At 50.2% G+C, this 22,404-nt stretch overlaps 6 protein-coding genes across 6 annotated transcripts; 2 read left to right on the forward strand and 4 right to left on the reverse strand.

The window, feature by feature from the left end:
- Window positions 1–4,311: 4,311 nt before the first annotated feature.
- MYCFIDRAFT_200909 (uncharacterized protein) lies at window positions 4,312–5,052 on the reverse strand (the record flags this gene model as incomplete). The annotated part of the gene is made up of 3 exons (XM_007934357.1): window positions 4,312–4,793; window positions 4,915–4,958; window positions 5,015–5,052. The coding sequence occupies 3 exons, from the start codon at window positions 5,050–5,052 to the stop codon at window positions 4,312–4,314; spliced, it is 564 nt and encodes a 187-aa protein (XP_007932548.1).
- A 190-nt stretch (window positions 5,053–5,242) lies between these two features.
- MYCFIDRAFT_60582 (uncharacterized protein) lies at window positions 5,243–6,705 on the reverse strand. The gene is made up of 2 exons (XM_007934296.1): window positions 6,352–6,705; window positions 5,243–6,299 (listed from the first exon to the last, which is right to left on the reverse strand). The coding sequence occupies exons 1-2, from the start codon at window positions 6,584–6,586 to the stop codon at window positions 5,365–5,367; spliced, it is 1,170 nt and encodes a 389-aa protein (XP_007932487.1). The 5' UTR covers window positions 6,587–6,705; the 3' UTR covers window positions 5,243–5,364.
- An 817-nt stretch (window positions 6,706–7,522) lies between these two features.
- On the forward strand, window positions 7,523–11,262 carry MYCFIDRAFT_88950 (calcium permease family membrane transporter GPCR family; the record flags this gene model as incomplete). Its single annotated transcript, XM_007934395.1, has 3 exons — window positions 7,523–7,766; window positions 7,845–11,089; window positions 11,152–11,262. 3 exons carry the CDS (start codon window positions 7,523–7,525, stop codon window positions 11,260–11,262), a joined length of 3,600 nt encoding a protein of 1,199 aa, XP_007932586.1.
- Window positions 11,263–15,362: 4,100 nt separating this feature from the next.
- On the reverse strand, window positions 15,363–15,749 carry MYCFIDRAFT_18181 (uncharacterized protein; the record flags this gene model as incomplete). Its single annotated transcript, XM_007934271.1, has 1 exon — window positions 15,363–15,749. A coding segment is annotated over one exon (387 nt), but the record flags the coding sequence as incomplete, so codon positions are not given.
- A 330-nt stretch (window positions 15,750–16,079) lies between these two features.
- MYCFIDRAFT_180571 (uncharacterized protein) lies at window positions 16,080–16,878 on the forward strand (the record flags this gene model as incomplete). The annotated part of the gene is made up of 6 exons (XM_007934358.1): window positions 16,080–16,088; window positions 16,121–16,190; window positions 16,214–16,243; window positions 16,271–16,600; window positions 16,641–16,808; window positions 16,847–16,878. The coding sequence occupies 6 exons, from the start codon at window positions 16,080–16,082 to the stop codon at window positions 16,876–16,878; spliced, it is 639 nt and encodes a 212-aa protein (XP_007932549.1).
- A 209-nt stretch (window positions 16,879–17,087) lies between these two features.
- On the reverse strand, window positions 17,088–21,077 carry MYCFIDRAFT_114161 (uncharacterized protein; the record flags this gene model as incomplete). The annotated part of the gene is made up of 2 exons (XM_007934359.1): window positions 17,088–19,169; window positions 19,350–21,077. Coding segments are annotated over 2 exons (3,810 nt in total), but the record flags the coding sequence as incomplete, so codon positions are not given.
- Window positions 21,078–22,404: the final 1,327 nt, after the last annotated feature.

Genomic DNA, 22,404 nt, shown 5'->3' on the forward strand with positions numbered 1-22,404 from the left:
AAGGATTATACTCTTATATAGTTATTTGCCTAGTAGTAAATGTAAGACGGGGAGTGGGACTTTAGAGCTATAGAGAGAGAATAATATAGAGTTACGGGAGACTGTCTGAGACATGAGTGCGCTTTGTGTACTATAGTAGTAGATACAAGTGTTCTAAGCGGACGTAAGTTAAGCAGCTGCAAGAGTCGGTATCGCGCTTGTGTCCTACCTACTTAGCATTTCCCGCCGCGCTGCGTTGTCCGGCCTAATGCCAATCGCTATGTAGCGCCTATACGCTTCGCCGCTCGAGCTTTGAGACGTGAGTGCAAGAGCACGACTCTGATTTTGTTAAGCAAATTAGCTCTTCACTTGTGCTTTATCTATACGCTCCTCTCTTCCTTCTAGTCTCCGCAACATTCAATCGTATAGTTAAATGAGTAGATATAGGCCGGTTGCCTAAGTAGATAGCGCTTAAATGAGATTAAATAGCGAGCGACTAGCGTATAGTTAAATAAATAGACAGGCTATTGTATATAATAGCGTATAGTTAAGGTTGATTAACTAAATAATATAGGTTAGCGGAAATAAGTAAATACTAGCTATTTAACCTCGCCGTTGCTATTACGTCTACTACTACTGCTACTGCTATCGTCGTCTACTATTAACTAGGTTACCTATCTATTAGCAAGGCCTCGAATAAGCCAATTCTTTAGGCACTAGTCGGCCTTAATTGCCTATATAGTAAGGTAGTATCTATAGTCTATAACTATTAATTTGCTATAGCTAAAGACTCGCTCGCATTCTAAGCTTATTACTAGAATAGTAAACAGCGTAAACGCTAGCTATACGAGTGTTAGATACAGCCCTTCGCTACGGTCTCGCTACTAGTCTAGCGGCCGAGTATTATAGAAGTTATTGTCTAGTAAGGTGCCGCTATACTTATAAGTTGTTAAGTCGTCGCTTAGATAGCGCTCTAGCTTATTTTCTATCGCCTATCGCCTCTTACTATTGCCCTTAGAAGTAAAGTCGGCGAAGGCGTCTTCGAAGAAGTCGAGGTCGTTGTCTTACCGGCGGCAATCGCGCTCGTTATTACGGAGCTCTTAAGATAATAGAAACTAGTAAGAAGGCTTATCTTCTAGCTATAGAAGTAAGGCAATAAAGTCCGTATATAAGTCTACTACTGCTTACTTTGCCTTAGCAATCTCCTTAACGGCCGTCTTCTTATTACTGTTCTCGTTAGTCGCGTCTTTGCCGTACTTAAAGCCTACCTATCTCTTTTTAAAGAAGTCGTGTTTCTTTGTAGGGTAAAGGATAACGGCGCTACGTAGAAGGCGGCTAGAATTGAGGTCGTTATAGAGCTGTTCTATACGTAAGAAGCTAGCGTCGACCTTAGCTCTATAACTGCTAAAATTTAGTATAAGGCGCTAAGAATAGTAAGAATAAGTACTTATACGTCGCTAAAGTCGTTACAGTCGATGCTATAGGCTTCTTCTTGCCGCCGAGTAAGCGATTAATATAGCGTGTCTAATATAGGGTAAATCTCCTATAGAGCGCTAAATAAGCCGTATATTGCGTTGCCTTTAATCCGCTTCGTAGCCTCGAGGAAGGGGATTAACAGTCGCTCGTACTACTACAATTCTTTCTAGTTAGAGTTAGTTAAGTAGTCTTAAGCGAGGTTGTAGCTACTATTAGGTTTCTAGAGACGGCAGAAGCGTTAAATAACTAGCTTTAACTTTAAAGCGCGTTATATTATCCGGAGGGTTAAATTCTATCGTATACCGCTATCTTTAATAAGGCGAAGAAGGACGTTATTAGCTTCTAACTCTAGGTTAGCTAAGTCCTTCTAATACCGTGCGAATAGCGCCGAGCGCTTTAGTAACCGTATAATGTATTTAATAGTGTTGTAAAGCCGTCTAATATTGCCTACCTTCTCGCGCTATAGCCGGAAACTGTCGTCGTCGCTCGCACGTTAGAGTTCTTTCTCCTATTAACCTATTCCTTTACTAAATAGTATTACGCGGACAATAAGGTTAATACTATAACCTATATATCTATAGCGAGCGTCTGCTTCGTAGAGTAGCATACCGAGAGCGACAAGCTTAGCAATAGTCGTATCGTTATTAGTTGCGTTGTCTGTTTGAAACGCGGCAATTCTATCCTTAATCTCGTATTCTTAAAGGACTTCGTAAAGGACTGGAGCAATAACAACGCTATAGTAGCTTAGAAGCGGTCGAAGGGCGATAAGAGCGACTTAAAGTTGCCTATTCTCGTTAATCTAGTATGCTATAATAGCTAGTAACGACAGATTATTAGGTATTGTCTAGATATTAAAGGAGATGCTAATCTTCGAGACAGCCTTTAGAATAGCCGCCTTTACGTCCAGTTTACGCTCCTTGTAAGTACGGAAGAGCTAGTTACGTATAGTACGCGGATAAGGCAAGAGATCCTTAACTAATAGACTACTAGTTAATATTATCTTATATAGCTCTTTAGAAGCGGCGTCTTTGAAGGAGATATCGCGTCTTGCTATCCAGTTTATAAAGTCTTAAACCTACTAAGCGGCGTACTCTAGCGGAAGCTAGTCGTAGCTATTATTCTTCGGATAGTTGTCTTGTTTATCTGCAATCTTCTTCGCTCTACGTTTGCTTAGAGGTTTATAGCCGTAGTAGACAATATAGTGCCTTACCGGAGTGCCTATAGAAGCTACGCTCTATACCTGTTTATCGGCGTTATTAAGATAGCATTGTTTATAGAGCTAGAAACGACCCTTATACTTCTGCTTCTTTAGACACTACTTTGCAAGCTCTATACCGTACTTAAATACCTATAATATACGTTTGCCGATAGAGTGTTTAGTACGTATACGTAGTCGAAACTAGCCTAGTAGGCGGTCGTAGAATACGTTAAATTTGACGCGTTAAGAAGCCGTAATAAAGCTGCCTTCGTCTCGTTCTATAGCGGAAGAAGTTATAGTCGTAGACTCGGTCTCGTTGTCTCCGCCGCTCTCGCTGCCGCTCGATAGATCGATAGGCGTTTCTACTGTCTCGGCGCTTCGTATCTATCGCTATAATTGTTGTATTAGGCGAGGCTATAAGGTCTAGGTTACTAGAGGTGTTTATTAGCTAAAGGCGAGAGTACTTTATAAAAGACGTGTTTTCTTTCGTAACGGCCCTAGTTCGCTATCCGCCGAGGAAACCGTAGCAGGTCGTTTTCCTAATAACTTCGGAGGCATATTAAATAATTTTCTAGATACGTAGATAGTATATAAAAAATAATGGTATACGTTAAATAGTAGTGTTTTAATTAGGAGTTACGAATTCGGAGGAGGAAGCGGAGATTTTAGGTATACAGCTATAGTGGATTTACTTTAAACCGCGCCTAATTTACGTATATCTATACGCGGAAAGCTTAATATATACTCTTTCTACGCGCGTCGAAAAATCGGCTGTGTTTATAAACTTAAACTTCTATACTAACTTCTATAGCTTCTACTACCTTATAATCGACAACCTAACCTAGTATTATACTATTTATAGCGCTAGTATCGACAGTTATATAGCTAAATCAATCCGTGTATCTTAGGCGTAGCTTTAAGTATTTCTAGCCTTTCCTCGGGACTTCTACTATCGTCTGAACCGTATAGAAACATACGGAATTGGAGGTCTAATAGCTTCTTACTTATACGAATGCCTAGTTTATAACACCTTTTCTTTAGATACTGCATTCTCTTATATAAGGACTAGCGCTTATATAACCCCTTCTTCTTAGCTTACGCGGCTATGTCTTTGCTGCTAGAAGTGGCCTATTGTTACAGCACTTCTAACAAGCTATTAGCCTACTTTATCGGCTTTGCTAGACTAGCTTCGAGAACGATAGGGTTCTATTACACTACTGTTATTCTATATGCTTAGATTAACAAAGTTGCAATATAATACTAACCTCTCGAGATCCGGAAGCTATACTATGCTATTAGAGGTATAGTTATCGAGAAAGAGAGCCTCGTAGTATAGGTAGAAAGCTAGACCTATAAAGCCGGAAATTAGCTTCTCGGAAGAGGCCTTATCTACTACTATATATAGCGATCTATATGCCCTCGGAGCCGTAGAACACTGCTAGATATTATATTACACTGTCTACTTAACCTATAGATTACTGTAGCTCTTAACCCTTAGTATATACTATAGGGTTATCGAGGACGACAACGAGGCGGACTAACTTTACTTAATAGACTCTAAATTCTTTATATAATTGACTGATTGAATAACGATATTATTACGTAGTTACATAAGCTAGAAGGAGCATAATTGATTGAATGAAGACGTTGTTACTCATTCACATGCTCATGTAATTATTCATGTGATTGAATGTTGCGGAGACTGCTTCCTTCGAGTAAGACTTGTAGTTCTTGAAGCCTCGTCGCCGAACGAGCTCCTTAGCCAAGTCTTGCACGAATTCAGCATTGTAGTCATTCGTCTCGAACCATTCTTCCTGGCAATGGTCTGCCAATACTGCAACAAAGAAACGGCGAAGAGGCGAGTCAAATGGAGTTGAGTCGTAGGCTTTATTGATGGCAGCCTCGTCGGGAATCGAGAGTGAGACATACCGGTCGTCGTCCATCGTATCAAGGACTGCGCAGATCGCCGCGTCACAAAACTTGTCGTCTTGGACTTTATCGCCGAAAAGCCAGAGGGAGACCAAGAACATGTGATCGGGGTAGAGCTTGCCATCCCGCCTGAAGTTGACATCTGAGATCTCTCGATGATACAGCCAATGCGCGTAGGAAGTGACGGTGTCCACATGATCGTCAGGAAAATCTATAGGGAGGTCGAGTCCGCGTGTCAGGCCTTCTATCCGGCGCTTTTTGGCGAGTGCCGCGCGAAAAAAATGGTGAATGCTCGGGTAAGTTGTCCTCGTGGATCGACACCATGCGCTCACCGCCACCTTGACCAGCGTGTAGTTTGATGATCTTACTGGCGTAGCTTTGGGAGATGTCAGTAATGCGATAGCGATCACGATGCGCTGGTAACAATCATACCGTCTGCGCTGGGCTGCGCGGTTGTCTTCTTCTCCCATCTTGTGTCGGTCGGCTGTTCTGCTGTATCGTACAGTCGACGTTTGGCTATATTGGTGCTTCCCACCCAAAGAAAAGTAGAGCTAAAGGCTTCCAAGAATTTAAAGCAGCGAAGCGCATCTGCTAGTTGACCGTGCATGATCTGAAACAGGCTAGGGTGTTTGCACGTGGACTTGAAGCGGAAAGTGCAGCTGCTCGTGAAGTCTGTTTACTTTAAGTACACTCTCTATCATTCAGTGCAGACCTACCTGATCCGGAGTGCACGCGATGCATGTAAGTATAATACAAGCTTCTTGCTCTTCCCCGCTCTTCATCTACTTCCACAGCTTGCTCAAACTCATCTCCTTATCATCGTGCTTGTTCAACACCTTCGCAGTTGCCAAGTCGAAATCCTCCTGCGTCACATGAACTCTTCGCTCTCTCAGCGCGTACATGCCTGCTTCTGTACACACCCCCTTCAGCTCAGCTCCAGAGCATCCATTCATCTTTTCAGCGATCTTGGTGAGATTGATGCCTCTCGTCAAGTTCATGCTTCGCGAGTGGATGCGGAGAATGTCGGCTCTGGCTTCGGTCGTTGGCGGTGGGAACTCAATCTTTCGGTCGATACGTCCGGGACGAAGAAGGGCAGGGTCGAGAATATCGAGACGATTGGTGGCCATGATGACCTTGATGTTCTTGGTAGGCTCGAATCCATCCAGTTGGTTGAGGAGTTCCAGCATGGTTCGCTGGACTTCGGAGTCACCACCGGACGAGCCTTCCACACGTGATGAACCGATGGAATCAATCTCGTCCATGAAGATGATTGATGGTGCATGCTCTCTGGCCATGACGAAGAGCTCTCTCACCATGCGCGATCCCTCTCCGATGTACTTCTGCACCAGCTCCGAGCCCGAGACACGGATGAACTTGCAGTCAGTGTGATGGGCCACTGCTCTTGCTAGCAGCGTCTTTCCTGTACCTGGCGGACCATAAAGCAAGACACCCTTCGGTTGCGCGATACCGAGCGATTCGAAGAGTTCGGGATGCTTCAGACCAAGTTCGATGACTTCCTTGATCTGCTTGATCTGCTCATCCAACCCTCCAATCATGTCGTATGTGCTGTCGGGTACCTTCTCGACCATCATGAGCGATACGAGCGGGTCGACGGAGGACGGGAGGAGCGATGAGAGTTTGTAAGAATCGGAGAGGAGGGTGACACGTTTGCCGGCAGTGAGTTTTGAGATGTCGATGTTATCTGCGATGTCGACCACTGGCGCGAGGTTAGTATTTCCCAGGCGCATTGAGTGACTGCCGCATCTTACCGTATTTGCCTTCAGGATGCACCTTGACCAGCACTTTCTTGGTGCCCATCACCTTGACGACCTCACCGACATAGCTACCAGGTTGCTGGAGCAGACCCAGCTCTTCTCGGAGTAATCGCACTCGGCTGTTGTATTCGTTGCGCTGTGCCTCTAATCGTCGTAACACTGCCTGGCCCTGGATGATCTCGAGCTTCATGCTCTCAATCTTGTTGTGGAAGAAAGTGTCGAGCGCCATGGTGGCGGAAGTGTGGCCTGAGGAGGCCTGGTATGGGTATTTGTGCGAAGCTATATGCGTTGATGGCGTTGTGTCGAATGGGGTTGGTTCTGATTGAGATGGCTCAGAAAGTGGCAGTGATGTTCGATGGCAAGCTTCGGCTTTGGCTTCACGTCCAGTTGATGATGTTGCTCTGTCGGCCGATGGTCGGAAATGCGGGAACGCGGGAACGCGGGAAAGCTAGCCTCGCTAGGGAGGGAGGGGAGGGCGGGAAGGGACGGCCAGTTCCGCTCTCTCCGCAGCTTGGCTTGGCTTGACGTCTTGGCCTATCGCATCTCGCAGCTGAACACTGAACACGATCCGCTCTCTATCACCTTCTAAGCAATACAGCCACGGCGGGATGGGAGAGAAAGACGGGGCTCCAAGGGAGGATGCATGATCTGAGGCGAAATGCTCGAGACTAGGTGTGCTGCACCAGAGCTCTACTGGCTCGTCTACTTGCAGCTTCCTTCACGGCCGGAGATCAGCATCCTGGTTGTTCCGCTCCACGCGCAGATGACCTCTGCTGTGCTCGACACACTTATCTTGCTAGCTTGCGCAATCGTCAAGCAGGAATTCCTATCGTGCATTTCCATCATCGCCATCGTCTGCAGCGTTCGTATCATGTACAATACATTGCCCTTTCTCGCGCTGCCGTTGACCGCGTTTCTGCTGGCCGGATCCGCTGCCTGCTGAAACCTTCGCCTGCCAGCCCAGCTGCCCTTTGCTCTCCGCAGACATCGACCGCTGTTACTCCCCTCACGCAGCAGCAGATGATCGAGCACATCTGACAACCCCGATGCAAGGGAGGAGTTCGCGATAAAGGAAGGCCTTGGCCTGCACCGCCGTGAAGTTAATCAATTGAAGTTAAGCCGCTAGTGAGCTGTCGCTTGCTTGGCCGCATCGACCGCGGAAGCCATGGCCGACGACAGCGCTTCGACCGACGAGAGATCGTACTCAATAGGTGTGCATGACTACGCTGCCGTGCCCTCCAACACCACCACCGCCGCCCCCAATACGCGCCGCACCTCGGTGTCTTCCGCCGGCACCATGAGTCGCAATCAAGAGCAGCAGTCGAGCTACGCTAGCATGCAAGCCTCCCAAGGAAGTTTGTCACAAGCCGACAGTACCCTTCGACGACCGAGAGCTCGACAAGACTACGGTATGGCAGACAGCATACTACACGTACAATCCATCGTGTGAACGCGTCATGGTATATGCTGACCAATACATCATCCAGGCTCGATGCATGGGAGCTCCAGTGGAGGCGGAGGTGGAACTTCTAGCAGACTAACTCCACAAGTGACACAACAACCCCCCAAACGACCCACGGCCGGAGGACGGAAAGTGTCGACGCAAGCACCACACCGAGGCGAGATATTCTCCGTTGACGACGATGCGAACGAAGTCGAAGAAGATACTCGCCAGCACCGGAGTCATTCGAAAACCGATGTACACCGCGAACGCGATCGGGAACGACCGTTGCGGCGGAGGGAGAGTACCGTGAGGAGGCGCGGACCTCCACCGACACCTTCTCTCCCGAGAGTCGAAAGTCAAGAAGATGAGGAGGAAGCAGAGGCAACAGGCGCAGACAGTGCAACCATTGCAGCCAAGAAAGCTCCGTCAGTGACCCAAGACGCTGGCGAGCCGAGCTCAGAAGACACGCTGCAAGGAGAGGAGGAAGAAGAGGAAGAGACACCATCACCTGACGAAGACGATTCTGCAGACTTGAGCGACGCTGAGAGCTTCACACTCAAAGACCGACAAGAGGCTATCAACGAAACACATCCGTTCGGAATTCGAATATGGAAACCAGCGCTCTACAAAAAGAGTCGTTCAGTACAGCGCAACGCAGAAGGCGACATACACAGTGCTCCTGGTGGCAATGTGTCGCGATGGTTATGGTTGTTTAATGGTCTATGGACGCTCATCTTCGGCTGGTGGCTGGCCATCATCACTTCGGTGGGCGGCGTGATATGTCTCTTCTTTGGCTTACTTCAGCCTGGGTCATCTGGAAGTTCTGAATATGGTCGCGTGCTCATCAATCTTGCGCATTATTTATTTTATCCATTCGGAAAGTACGTTAGATTGGAGCGAGACGAAGCATATCTGCATGAGGACGAGGGCGAAGGACGAGATATTGCCGAGTATGAACGTTGGCAAGCCGGCGACATCGAGGAAGGCCGCCTCTTCTTTGGTCCACCGGACATCAACAGGTCGCTAATCGGCCGCCGGAGAGAAGAAGTACCCGACCTGGAAGACAACGAAACCGATCCTTTGCTTGGTAGGACACGCCCAAGTTCTGCTGCTGAACGTGCTCAAGCCAAGACCAAGAAGCGCTTATTCGGCCGTGGAGAATGGAATTTGGGCCGAGTCATCTTCTTCCTGTCCTTCTACCTCCTCATCACTCCTTGCTTGTTTATTGTTAGCGGCATATGCTGGTTTTTGGTGTTTACGATACCTATGGGTAAAGTCACCCTACTCTTATTCTACCATCTCAGGCGACATCCTCTGGCCATGAGCTTTCACACGGACAGCCATTATCAACGCACACCCTCCATGCCGCGAGGGAGCAACGATAGCGTCATCCTGCTTTGTACATACCGCGCCGTCGGCATCAAATACTGGAAATATACCCTTGACGGCACCAACATCTTCCTCATCAACCTTCTCGGTCTTGTCTTCTTCGCCATCTTCGACTATTTCGTCCTTTACGAAACGTTGCATATCAATGTCTGGATCACTTCACCGGGATTCGTCTTCGTCATCGCTCTTGCCTCCATCATTCCGTTGGCGTACTTCATCGGACAGGCCGTGGCCTCGATCTCAGCACAATCGTCTATGGGAGTGGGAGCTACGATCAATGCCTTCTTTAGCACCATCGTTGAGGTCTTTCTATACTGTGTTGCGTTGGATGAGGGTAAAGCTCAGCTGGTGGAGGGCAGCATTATTGGCTCCATCTTCGCAGGTATTCTCTTCCTCCCGGGTCTCTCGATGTGCTTTGGTGCGATCAAGCGGAAGACACAACGATTCAATGTCAAATCTGCCGGGGTCACTTCTACGATGCTGCTGTTTGCTGTCATTGGATGCTTTGGCCCGACTCTGTTCTACCAATTCTATGGCTCGCACATCCTCAATTGCAAACAGTGTATCGATCTTCCCCGCGGATCGGAGGAGGAACGAGACTGCCGGCGATGCTACTTCACCCAGGTCCCGGAGATCAATGACGAGTTCTTCAACCAAGCAGTGCGCCCGTATGTCTATTTCTGCACGGTCTGTCTATTCCTGTCATACGTTGTCGGCCTCCTTTTCACCCTTCGCACACACGCCGCTGTGATTTGGAACAACGAGCCCGAAGAAGAGAGGAAGGCGAAGTATCTCGAGCATCAACAGCACCAGCACGTGAGCATGCCATACACCGCGGGTCTAGTCTCGGTAGACAGCCATCAAGCTACCGGTGGAGCAAAGAAGGCAGATGGCCTCGGCACCCTTGCGAGGGAGGATATCAGATCAAGCCAGATGTACAGGCGCATCCTCAACCAGAGTCTGAAACAGGCAGGCATCATGCAGTCTCCCACAACGCCAACATCCTCGAAGAGGGACGACACTGCCAAGCCCGATGATCAAGGTCCACCACACATTGTGCCTCCAAAGAGCGCCGGGAACGACAGCGGTCCTCCAACCGCGACTCGAGTGCAGGGACTCAGCCCAGAAGACAATCGCGCCCTTGTGCAACAGGTAGCTGAGATAGCAGCGACTGCTGCCACTGTTGCTGCTCGCGACGCTACCAAAGCTCCTCGCCGAACAAGCGTTATGGCTACCACGGTGGGTGCTCCTGGCGCCGCATCGCGCAACGCCTCATGTAAAGAGCACTCCAAAGATCCGAACGCCGCTCATCCACACGACCACGACCTCCCTCCAGACCCATCTCATCCTGTAGCCCACGAAGAACAAGGCGGCCATGGTGGTCACGACGCACCCAACTGGTCTCGCAAGAAATCCGCCATCATCCTGCTCACTGCCACTATTGCCTACGCTATCATCGCCGAAATCCTCGTGGACACTGTCGACGTTGTCCTCAGTAGCATCGCCATTCCCGAAAAGTTCTTGGGCATTACTCTCTTCTCCCTGGTCCCCAATACCACCGAATTTCTCAACGCCATATCCTTCGCCGTGAACGGCAACGTCGCGTTGTCCATGGAGATCGGGTCATCATACGCGTTGCAGGTCGTGCTTCTCCAAGTCCCATGCTTGGTCCTCTTCACCGCCATCTACGGCCGCTTCATCCCGGCGGATCAATTACTGAACCACTCTTTCACCTTGATCTTCCCGCAATGGGACATGGTCGTGGTCCTATTGAGTGTATTCTTATTCGGATGGATCGTAGGCGAGGGCAAGAGCAATTACTTCAAGGGTTCAATCTTGATCTTCACGTATCTTGTCGTAGTCGTTGGCTTCTGGTTTGCTGGGTACAATAGTATGGATGTAAGTCCACGCCACTTCGCAGTACTCAAAATCATCGAATTTTGCTAACTTTGCTACAATAGACCATGGGCATCGACCGCTTCGACACGCTGGCGCTTGGCGTCGAGACCAGGAGATTCCTAACTGTTGGACATGGAAGGAGTGGCATCGCGGTTCCTGAGAGGGAGCTTTGAGCGAGCTTAGCGAACGTGAACATCATTGTACTAGACAATTTTCTCAGGCCTTACAACACCACGGAGTCACAGGACGGGTTGGGCTGGTATCGTAAGCATATGGGATCTTAATGCATGACGCGGGCGTGGCGTTTTTGTGGATGATGGAGAGGAAGATGAAGTTCCGGCATGGGCCTTTAGGACCCCTATAATCGAAGTATTGGTTGCATACCCCTGTGCGTTATTTTTGTCTGTAACAAGTTTCAATTGAATGGAATCTTTTTGAGGGGTGGTCCTTTTGGACTTTTTTTCGTTTTTGTTTCGGTCAAGACGCAGTCTGAATAGGGGAGGAGATCAGGTACTTTCATTTCTAGACTTGTGAGCAGTGAAGAAGGAGAAGGAGATTTCGGGGAGGATGCATTTCTTCTGCTTGGTGTAAAGAGGTGGGACAAAGGTGAAGATAGAGGTACAAGACGTGTAAGGGCTTTGATAAGGCTGTCTCCTCGGTGGATGTTTAACATTCTGGGGTCTGACTGGAGACAGCTTTGAGGGTAGATGTGTAATTGGAGTTGTGAGTAGGGGAAGGGAAGAGATGGGTATTGGAGGCGAGGTATTGCTTTGTCTTGGTGCTAAGAGGTGCGTGGAAGGTGAGTATCCTTATGATTCCTTGCGAGAGTGGTTTGGACAGTCCGGATGTAGGGTTTTTCCGACCGTTTTAAGTGGGATGTCAACTTCTTTTTGGAGATGGTTGCTGATGTTGCTGTTAGGGAAGAGGCAGTGATAGAGATACTTTTGTGCTATGACGAGCCAGCTGTCTGTATTCGCTGTGCTGCTCTGTCTGCTTTGGCGGGCTGGCATGCGATGTTTGAGGTTGCTGATGCTGTGGTTAGACGTGGTATGGCAGTATGGCAGTGATGATTCCTGCCTGCTAGCAGTGAGCATGGCCTTTAAACGCAGTCCAAAGGTCAGTGGGTCCTGCAAAACGAAGATGAATGCACATATCTGCGACCTGTATGCTCCAATTGCCTGAAGCGAAACGGAAAGGGACGACTTTAGGACTAAAGCATCGCTGACACTCGACCTACAGCACCCAGCGGAAGATGGCGATATCTGGTCGAAGCGAGGTACAAGGGCTGTTAGGCTTGCCTGCGATTCATCGAGCAAGTGCTTGGGGACTCGTAATACAGCCGCTTGATTCAAGATGTACCAACTTTAGGCCCCTTCGGCAAAGTTGTATACGGCCATCGAGACGAGTCTGAGATCTGGGCCGATACATAATGCTCTATTGGCATCCGGGTGGTCCTGCCTAAAGCTCTTACCTTGAGGCGCGACCGCTTTATCGACAAGTGAGCTAGAGTCGCGTCCACCGCCTCGCAAAAGTCCGTTGAATAGGCGTCGCAAGCCTGACTATACTCGTTACTTGCTAGCTTTGTCCGTTACTTTGGAGTATTTCACAACAGGGAACTGCCCGCGCAGCACTATTAAAGGCTGGTCTTCTACACACTTTCTTCTTCGACACAATAACAACAACCAAACCCTTCAGGCATACCTCAAGCCTAGACACCTCTTCTCGGACCAGTCTATAACAACTATTGAACACTCAGAGAGCATCACACAACTCCCTACTCCGGCATTTCCACTCGCGCCCTCCCTCTCACGTTAAGCTGTATCACCATTGGGACGACGGTCATCAATACGGCAGTATCCAAAAGCAGAATCTGGAAAATCCAGAAGAACAACTCCACATGTCGCAAACTAAGATTACCAACTTCTTCCACAGAACGAAACCGACTCTAATAGTCCGCCTGCTAGTCCAGGATCAAGCCCAATCTACAGATCGCAGATTGAGCTCAATCTCCGAAGAAGATAAGGATACCAATGTGGAAAGTAATAGCAGCAGTATAGGCACTGTTTGCGACTTCTTCCGAGACGATGCGGATAAAGAGTTGGGGGACAATAGCCGCTTCATTCGAAGCCGGGCACCGTCCCTAGAATCTATCGTATCTGTTAGCGAGCGCTATTAAGCAGCTTCTAACGTGCATAATATACTAGGAAGCGCTTTGAAACGGGGATAGAGTACTTGCTCTATATTATTAGGAGCGGAGTACGAGGTCGGGAGACAATGTAACCGGGATTCAGACCTAAAGAAGGAGCTAGGAAGTCCTAGGCTACAAGGAAGTCGAGATGATTATAAGTATTAGTCTGCTTTAAGCTAAAGCTTAACAAATTCTAACAGAGATAAGATAGGGTGGTTTGAATCTCCTTAGCGGACGACTGCTACTTAGAGCTAGAATTTGTATTTGTATATAAGATTTGAACTCCGGAGAGAGGCTGGGAACGGAATGGGAAATTACTACGATCAAAACTAAGGCTACTTGACTTCATTCGTGTTTCGTGTAACAACACTTCTTCTTCGGCTATATACTACTCCGAGAGAGCATGCTGGCAGCTCGATGTCTTATTGTATGCTCTCGCGTGGACCGCGCCATTTATAGCATTCATTGAAAGGACCCACACGGCCCAGAATCATACGGAGCTAACAGTCGATACTCAGTACTAAGCCGGTATTCGAAGGAGCAGTTAAATAAGTCGAGCAACGAAGGCAGCGGGAATATATCTTTAGAGCAGAGCAGTGAGATCTCGTATCACAATTGAGCGCAGTTGACTTCAAGCATGAAAGTGCCGTAGCATAGCTGAAGCCAAAGATTCCAAAGGAGTCCTCGAGGCTAAGTCAAGGCTACATTTGTCATCTAAACCACCATCGCCTACTCCTCCTCCCTGGCGCCGATACATACATCTGATCCACCTGCCTCAACAACACAAAATCCCCATCCCCATCCTCCGCAAGCCTCACCCTCGACCCTTTCGCTACACTCTCCATCTCCTCCAACGTCCTCTTACCCACCACCTCCTCCTCTTCTTCCTCTCCAAACCCCTCAAACCTCCGAAAAAGCGCCGCCAAAATCGAACTCTTCCCAACAAATCCCCTATCTTTCACAGAACCCCTGACCACAACCCCAAGAAACACCACACTCCCCACCACCAGCCCCAAAGGCAACGCCAACCACCCCCAAAGCACTCTAAGCCTCGTAGCAGGAACCTGCGCCACCCCATCCACCCACCCAGAATTCGGCCCATGTCTGAAAAACATTCTGACTCAACGCCTCCGCAACACCACCCATCGTCTGACCGAAATCCCCCGAATTCGCAAAATACAACATGTTCGCCAGACTTTTGTCGACGGAGAATGCACCGGTTCCGGCTGTGATTGTGGAGGTGGATTGTTCGGACATGAGGTCGCGGAGGAAGAGACGCATTTGTTGGATTGTGGCGGCGTTAACCTAGAAGATTGAGGGGTCGGTGAGGAGAGCTATAAGGTTTTTGGGGGTAGGGGAGGAGGGGAGGTTGGAGAGGGAGGGGAAGCTAGGGCAGAGTTCGATTTTTGTAGTAGGATTAAGCTAGGTATTTTCTATAGGGTCGCTAAGGCTATAGAGGGGGAAGGTAAGAGGGGAGGTAGATATAAGGGTTTCGATTAGGGTGCCGTTTACGACGCTTAAGTTGTAGGATTTTTAGTAGAGGCTTAGGGTGCAGGAGTAGATGTTTATTAAGGAGGGGAAGTCGGCGTTAGCTATATCGGTGTTTAGGAGGATAGCGAGAATGTTGTCGAGAGCGCCGTTGAAGCTGCTATTACCGCCTCGAAGGTACTCGGATAAGATGTTAAGGAGTGTCAGTTCGCTTATAGTCTACTAAGGTCCTAGCTCGCTTTCCTTATTAGAGGCTTAGACGAAGAGGCTATCGTAGGTGATGTTGCATGTTTCAGTGTACGTTGGCGTCGAGCACTTTGGTTTGATAGTGCCAGTAAGATTCTGGCAGCTGTTGCATATACCCAATGTGTTTATAATAGGCCACGTACAGTTTCCAGTGCCACACGTGAAAGCAACCTTCTGCGTTGCTTGCGATATTCCAGAAAAGACAGCGGCTGTGACGTTGAGCTGCATCTCGAAGTCTCCTCTAATATCGTTTCCGCCACTGACATTCGGCAACTGATCATCATATGATCTCGCATTACGAATCCTCGCGGCCACTCCTGTGACGTTGCGATTAGTGGTCTCATAGGCGATGACCTGCTGCGTAAAGGGATCCATAGCTAGGGCAACGATGGTAATAAAAGCACCGATGGATGCTATAGTAGCATGCCATCGTACGCTATACATCAACTCTGCCGCACCCCAAGGTCCTCTGCTTGCGTTGTCAAAGTGAAGCATGTCGTAAAGCCGGTGGGATTGTTCTCGGAAATAGACCCACTTGAGCTGGCTAATGCCTTCTGCAACAACCAAAAGCATGGCGCTTTTGGCGAGCGTCATAAAAATTGACACCAACGCGTTAGGAGATATGGGAAAATGCCAATCTTCAAGCAGTTCCTTATCCATGTATGCCAGGATTGCGATGACAGCGCCCATACAAAGGAGGCTGAAAACTGCTGACAAGATTTCCCACAGCCAGACTTTCGGCCACGATGTCCTTGGTGAGGGTCTGCGTTGTTGGATGTTGGCTTTCGCGAGTGAAGCTGGATTCGCGGAATCATCGCTGCTGCTCTTTCTGCGAGGTATCGGTCCTAGCTCGACATCCGGCGTGCTGTGGCTGTCATGCCATTCGTGAGCTGACGCTGGTAGTAGTGGAGAGACTGGTCCATGGTCATGATCGAGCTGCTCAGAAGATAACGGTAGTGGGACTACGTTCTGTGAGGCTGTGCCGCGCGGTGTTATTGGCTGTGACTGTGCCTGGTCGATTGTGCCCTCGGCCATTGTCGCAGTTGGTGCGTGTTGCTTGCGAAATAGATGAGAGGAGTCGGCATTAGAGCTTCTGATATCGTTCTCAGCTGGAAGTACCAGAGACGAGCATATGCATAAAAGAGGTGGCTCAGCTCATGACTCTAATATCAGGCTGGCGTGGACGTTGGGTCGGAGTTTAGCGGGCGCAGACAGCATGGGAAGAATCCTTCGTGCAAGCTGCATGCTTTTGGCCCCAGATAAGGGCACTAAGCATGTACACCAAGCAAACAAATCCCTGTCAGCTGTCAGCCGCAGATGTGCCCTGCGCTTCCTCGCGCTTGTCAAGAATAGCGCTGTAGGCGCCTATGTACAGGCGCCACTGTACCGCACGAGTCCAAATATGGCTGCGAGGTGCATCAGTACTACAAGCACAGAGGTGGTCAAAAGAAGCAAGGTCAAAGCGCAGAGTCAAAAGCAATACACTGTGCTGCACGATATCAATGCTTACCACGCCATGCAAACCCCAGCATTCACATGCTCCTCCCGACAAATTATGGCGTACGTGATCGCAGGTCTGATCAGATCATGTCCAATCCAACTTCTTCTTCTCTTTACTAGGACTTTCAGTCGAGAATTCCGCGCTCCAAAGGCTCTTCCATCCAGACTCTTTCGGCGCTCTGCTAGGACTCTCCACATGTAAATGTTTCTGCAATGATCTCACACTCTTGCTGGGTGATTTCGAGCGCGCTTTGCTCGGCGAAGCGGACTCTCTTCTCGCAGATGCTGGGCGCCCTGGTGTCGAGAGCTTGCGGATCTGTGGTGTGAAATGTTAGTCTATATGGGTATCTTGGGAAGCCTATCCTAGGTCCATGCTTTCTGCTGCGTGATTCTGTTCGCAAATCATGGACCCCATAGAAGGTCTTGGCGCACCTGTTCATGTGGCTCTTGAGTAATGCCGAGGCCAGATCCGGCTGCTGCAGGCGGAGGCCGCGGTTGCTGCTGAGGCTGCTCTAGTGCATGTTGCTGGTTAAGTGAGGATGCTTGGCTTGCGGAGCGGAGACGAGGAGTGGCGGAAGCGCTACCAGTTGCGCCAGTGGATGTGACACCTTTCTTCGAATTACTGCTTGAGCGACGGGAGTCCAGGCTCTTGTTGAGATGCTTGCTGGCGTCGTCACTCTTACTGCTCCTCTTGATGCGAATGCTGCCTTTGGCGTCGACAGTGGCGGTGGAAACAGTGCTTTTGCCGAGGCCGGGCGTGGTGGGTGCTGCGCCTGCGACACGCTCCTCAACAGCATGAACCATCCACCACGTCAGGCCGTCTGACAGATCGAAGGGATTGTCGTCTTCGTCCTGCATGGAGGAGGCGCTTGCGTCGTCGATGCTTCGTCCATCGGCAGCCATCTGGGCCGCTGCACGCTGACCACTGAGGTCGACCACTTTCTGCTCGACTTTCTGGATACGCGCGACAATGAAGTCGCGAGTGCCAAGTCTCATGCCGTCACGCTCGGCGAGGAAGTAGTGCGGACAACCAATATTGAATGCAGCCCATGCACCTTTAACCTGGCCGCCTCTGGTCGGAAGGAAGAGTGCCATGTCTCCTTCTTTGAAATCACGAACTGCGATCTTGTTGTGTGCTTCGCTCCTAAGCTTGAGAGCACGCTCTCTATACGCATCCGCACGCTTGGTAGAGTCTTTCGACTCCTTGCTGTACTTCTTCGCTGTGTATTCGTAATCCTTGACACGTTTTGTAATGGCATCAGAGAAGACATCCAGATCGAAGCGAGTGACATGGTTAAGGAAGGCTTCATATTGAGATGCTTCTTCCTCAGCAGTCTGCGCATCGGGCCAATGCAGTAGTCGGAGATCAGTTCCAGGCTCATTATCGGCTGCGGATGACTTCCTGGTCGGCGACGGCGAAGTCATAGATGCCTGCCGGCTCATGTGCATTGATGGGTCGATCATGGTTGTGCTCGCAGCCATCTTCGAGGCGCGTTCGACACTCATAGACTCACCCTGGTACGCCACCACCAGTCCAAGTCTCTCCAGCAAGCGGCCAAGTCGCAAGTTCTGCGTGTACAGCTTCTGTGATATCTCTTTCGCCCGATCAGCACGCTTTTGCAGGCGCTCCGATGAAGCATCGGCGTTGATCTGATAGAGCTTGTGCTTCTTTTGCAATCTCATCAGCTCGACATCCAGGCTGGTGATGTGTGACTTTGCCTCTGCAAGCTCAGTCCGCAGCTTAGCAGAACGGCCTTCTTCTTCAGCTACACGCTGTCGCAGGACCTCAGAGCCAGTTTCACCCTCCGCAAACTTATCGCGGAGCGAGCGCAGCTGCTCTTGTTCCTCACTGAGCTGCTCCTGTAAGGCATTGACCCTTGCCTCTTCGAAAGACAACTTTTCATGCGCTTGTCGGACCTCATCCTCAGCTTCTGCCTGTTTCTGTGCAGCAGTCGCCAGTTCATTCTTCTGTCGTTCGTTACTTGACCAGAGGCTTTCATTTTCAGACTTCGCAAACGCCACAGCATCCTCAAGCTCCTTAGCGTGAGTCGCTGACCTGCGTGCAAGCTCTTCGAGTGCAGCAGAAAGACCAAGCAATCCCGTCGGAGACTCAGCGTCAGGTGAAAGGTGCGCATGCGTTGTTGCAAGTGTTTGCAGATGCTCCGCTTCAGATTCACGAATTCGCTCTTGTTCCGCGCGCATCCTCTGCATTTCTTCCTCGGCCTGCCGTCGTGCAGTCTGGGCCTGCTCCAATTTCCTCTCTAAAGCTCCACGAGCGTCATGCTCGGTCGCAGCTCTTGCAGCGTGGCCGGATGCGTCCTCTTTCAAACGTGCAATCTCTTCATCAATGCCATCCCTAGAGCCCATCAGCCTCTCCACCTCGTTTTCAGCTTCTTCGAGCTTCTCCTTGACTTCACGCAGCTCTGTTTCGAGATTGCGCCTCTCGATGGCAAACTCGCGCTGTTGAGCATCCATGTTCTCCATGAGATCCTTCTTAGTGGATATAGCTTCATCGACTTGCTTTTGTATCTCTGCATCTGACTTTTTTCGCGAGGCTGCTTCATCGTTGCGTGCCTGCAGCTCTGCTTCAAGATCGACTACACGCTTAGCAAGTCGTCTCTCTTCGTTGCTCTGGCCTTGCACCAACGATCCGCGACGCTGCTGGCTCATCGAATTGCGGCGAGAATGATCGTTGGGTATCGTTGGAGTTGGTATGCGATGTGAGCCTATTCCCTCGCTCGTAGGCGTGAAGATGTCGCCAGTACTGACCCTGTTGACCTGAGTCTGTCGATGTAGCAGATCTTCGAGCTTTCGCACCCGACTCTTCTGAGCTCGCACCTCCTCCTCAAGGCGAGAATTGCTGTCTTGGAGGGCCTTGTTTGCATCATGACCACGGAGCAGCAAAGAAGTGTCGCCAAATGCAGCTTCGTGCATGCTGCCATTTTTGAAAGCGCGTGCGTGCTTGATCTGCTTCCGAGTAGGCTTGTCCAAGTCTTTGACTGCCAAGTCGATCTCGTCTATCACCGGTCCCGCACCGAAGACATCGAGCAGTGTCTTGATATACTCGTCAAGCTCTTCTCTTGTGACCATGGGCCAACTTCCGCCCTCATTCTGCAGACTGAGTTCGATGCCTAATACCCGACTCTGCAAGGCTTCTGCTGAGACAAGGTCATCGACATTGCGCATCCACTTTTTCCTTCTCTTCTCTTCCTCCTCTTGATAGACAGCAACTTCTTCCTGCAGGGTCATGGAGTCTCGTCTCATCTTCGCCACCCACTCTCGCCGCCGGACTGACTCAACAAGCAGATGGCCATAAACCGAAGGCAGTCGCGATACTATGCTGAGCGTCACCAAAGATGCCTCCTGGTCCTCGGGCAGATCGATTTCTTTGACGTCTTGGTACAGCTTGGCAAGCTGGGATTCGATCATAGATAGCGTTCGCATGTGCTCGAGAGCAATATCAGCAGCACCGTCGCGACCTCGTTTCGCTTGCTGTACCAGCTCGTTCATCTCGCCGCAATAGTCATTGAGATTGGGAAGGTAGTTGCGGGTGTGAAGCAGGGCCATTTTTGAAGCCTGAGCACAAGCTTGAGAGGTTTTAGGCAGTGACTGTACATGTTCTAGATCGGAAGCCATCTTTTTCACAACCATGTCGATCTCTTCGATTAGCTGAGCGGGTTCAGAGGCACTTTCGTTCACGGAATCATTGCTCAGCTGGTCTACAGCTTGCAGCAGGTCATTGCTGTTACTAGTGGCCGAGTCCAGCTCGTCACGCATAGCGTCCAACTTACTGCCAAGTGTATTCATGGAAGCTCTGGCTGCACTTGCGGCCTGCTTGACAGTCACCACGTCCACATAGCCTTGCAGCGTGGTGATATGCTGCTGCTGCGATTGCCGCCGCGAAGCAGTTGACATGTGCATGGGCTGTATGAAGCGCGTGAAGTCAGGTCTGGCTGGAATATTGCGCAGGCTCTCCAAGTTGCGCTCCCAGTTGTCGGCGTGCGCTTGCTGCTCTTGCAACAGCTCGCTGGCTCGCGCCTCAGCAGCTGCATAGTGCTTGTCGGCGCTCTTGATGTGGTGCTGCAAACTCGCGACTGCAACAGCGAGACAGCGCTCGATCACCGCCTTTTCGCTTTGATACTGCTCGGCCTGCTTTGCGCGCGCGCTGCAGCCTTCGAGCAGGCCGGCCGCCCAGTTCCTCCTGACTCTGAACAGATTCTGCCATGATGCCAGATCGTTGGTGCTCGTGATGGTGTCGGGCGCTGGGCCAGGGTTGAAATGGCTGCTGGCGTCTTCGGAGCTGGCACTCAAGCTTGGGGGCTCCTTGACTGGACTCGCGGCTTTCTTGCCATTCAACCAGCTCGAGTCGAATACGAATAATTCGTTCTCGGTCAAGAGCGTCTGGGTGCGGACTTGCTTTCCCTGCGACGTGAGCAAGATCTGACTACGCGGTTGGATGTTGGTCTGCGCGGCGATCCATGATTTCACGGCTTCGAGCGTGCCCGTCAGGCTTGGGTCGAGTGGCAGACGTTGGCCGGTGTGCCCGATGGAGACCGATATCGACATGCGCGCCAGCCAGTGCGCCTCTCGATCGTGCTGGCGCCAGATTGTTGGTATGGAGCGGGTAGTGGTGCTGAGTGTAGATGCTTCGGGAATAGTGAGAAGTCGTGGTGTAGTTCTAGGGGAGGTGTTGACTGTGTTGACGTGTCGGTATGCGAGCTGCGGCTTCGTCATAGTTTTAATCCTTGCTTTCCCTTGCCCGAGACGTCTTCTCTTGTCGACGCGCTTGTGGCCTTCTTTCTCGCACACCATCACCACGTCGAAGTCCATCTCGCCAACGGTATACCGACAGAGACGACACTCATCAGTGCGAGGCTGATCCGGACTGAGTCACGTTGGAGACATTCACCAGGCGCTCACGACGCGTGAATAGGCAGTCACCAGACCGCCGTCTCACATGCTATCTCCTATCCCACCTCTCTGCGACCAAATGGCGACTGTGCTACGTGTACGGAGCAAACTACGAGTCCTGATCTATTCGTGGATGGACGTCTGACATCGCCTCTCAAGCGAAATCTCCGCGGTGGATAGAATGCAGTGACAAGGCTGTGAAGCATGCACGCGACAGTATTCATGCTCATACTCATGACGGAAGTGAGTTTGTGTGGAGCTTCACCTCAGAGCGAAGGCAAAAAAAAAACGTATTTGAGCCCGTAGAGAAGCTGTATACCCGGTGGAAAGAAGGCCTGTTCGAGATTGGTCTTGCAACAGTGACCCATGGCAGGATCCCCTTGAGAAGCACTCAGGCCGACTCTCGAATGGCATAAGCATGACGCTAGGCATATGAGCGCAGCAATCCAGAATGAGCACGTGTGGTCTCTGAGCGGAGCTCTTCTCAACCGCCATCGCTAATGTACCATGAATACTCACTTCGACTCGCAGTTCGATCAGCGAGGCCTTGCGGACTTTCCATCGTCTCCGTCCTCTCGATGCCTCCTGGCACGAGGCGTACGGCCATTTGTCCCGAGTAGAAATGTCAAAGATCTCGATCAGAAAGGATGAATCGTCTCTCGATGGCGCCACTCGCCTGACTGCAAGCGTACGGTCTTTGAGGAACGCGACAACTGCTCGCCCAGACGGAGATGGACTCAGCCCCGATGCTGACTACACAATACCACTAATGCAGTGGCACGTGAATAGGCGAGAACCCTCACTTCCATTGTCTGCATCAGACTTTACTTTCCACGCTCCCTCGACACCCAGCCTATCAATGCATGAGAGGGTTTCATTGACCTTCGGAGGCGCTGGGCTTCGACAAGTGCGAAACAATAAAGGTAGCTGACGAAGAGGCTTCAGAATGGCAGACCATAACGTACTAGAATGCGCTCAACGA

This window comes from Pseudocercospora fijiensis, assembly GCF_000340215.1.
Source record: "Pseudocercospora fijiensis CIRAD86 unplaced genomic scaffold MYCFIscaffold_19, whole genome shotgun sequence".
Lineage (NCBI taxonomy): Eukaryota > Fungi > Ascomycota > Dothideomycetes > Mycosphaerellales > Mycosphaerellaceae > Pseudocercospora > Pseudocercospora fijiensis.

Bases quoted from the DNA above. Each gene is read 5' to 3' on its own strand.
- MYCFIDRAFT_60582 (XM_007934296.1), bottom strand. From the start codon at position 6,586: ATGGCGCTCGACACTTTCTTCCACAACAAGATTGAGAGCATGAAGCTC. The intron at 6,300-6,351 runs GTAAGATGCGGC...ACCTCGCGCCAG, and splicing joins GCATCCTGAAGGCAAATACG to TGGTCGACATCGCAGATAAC.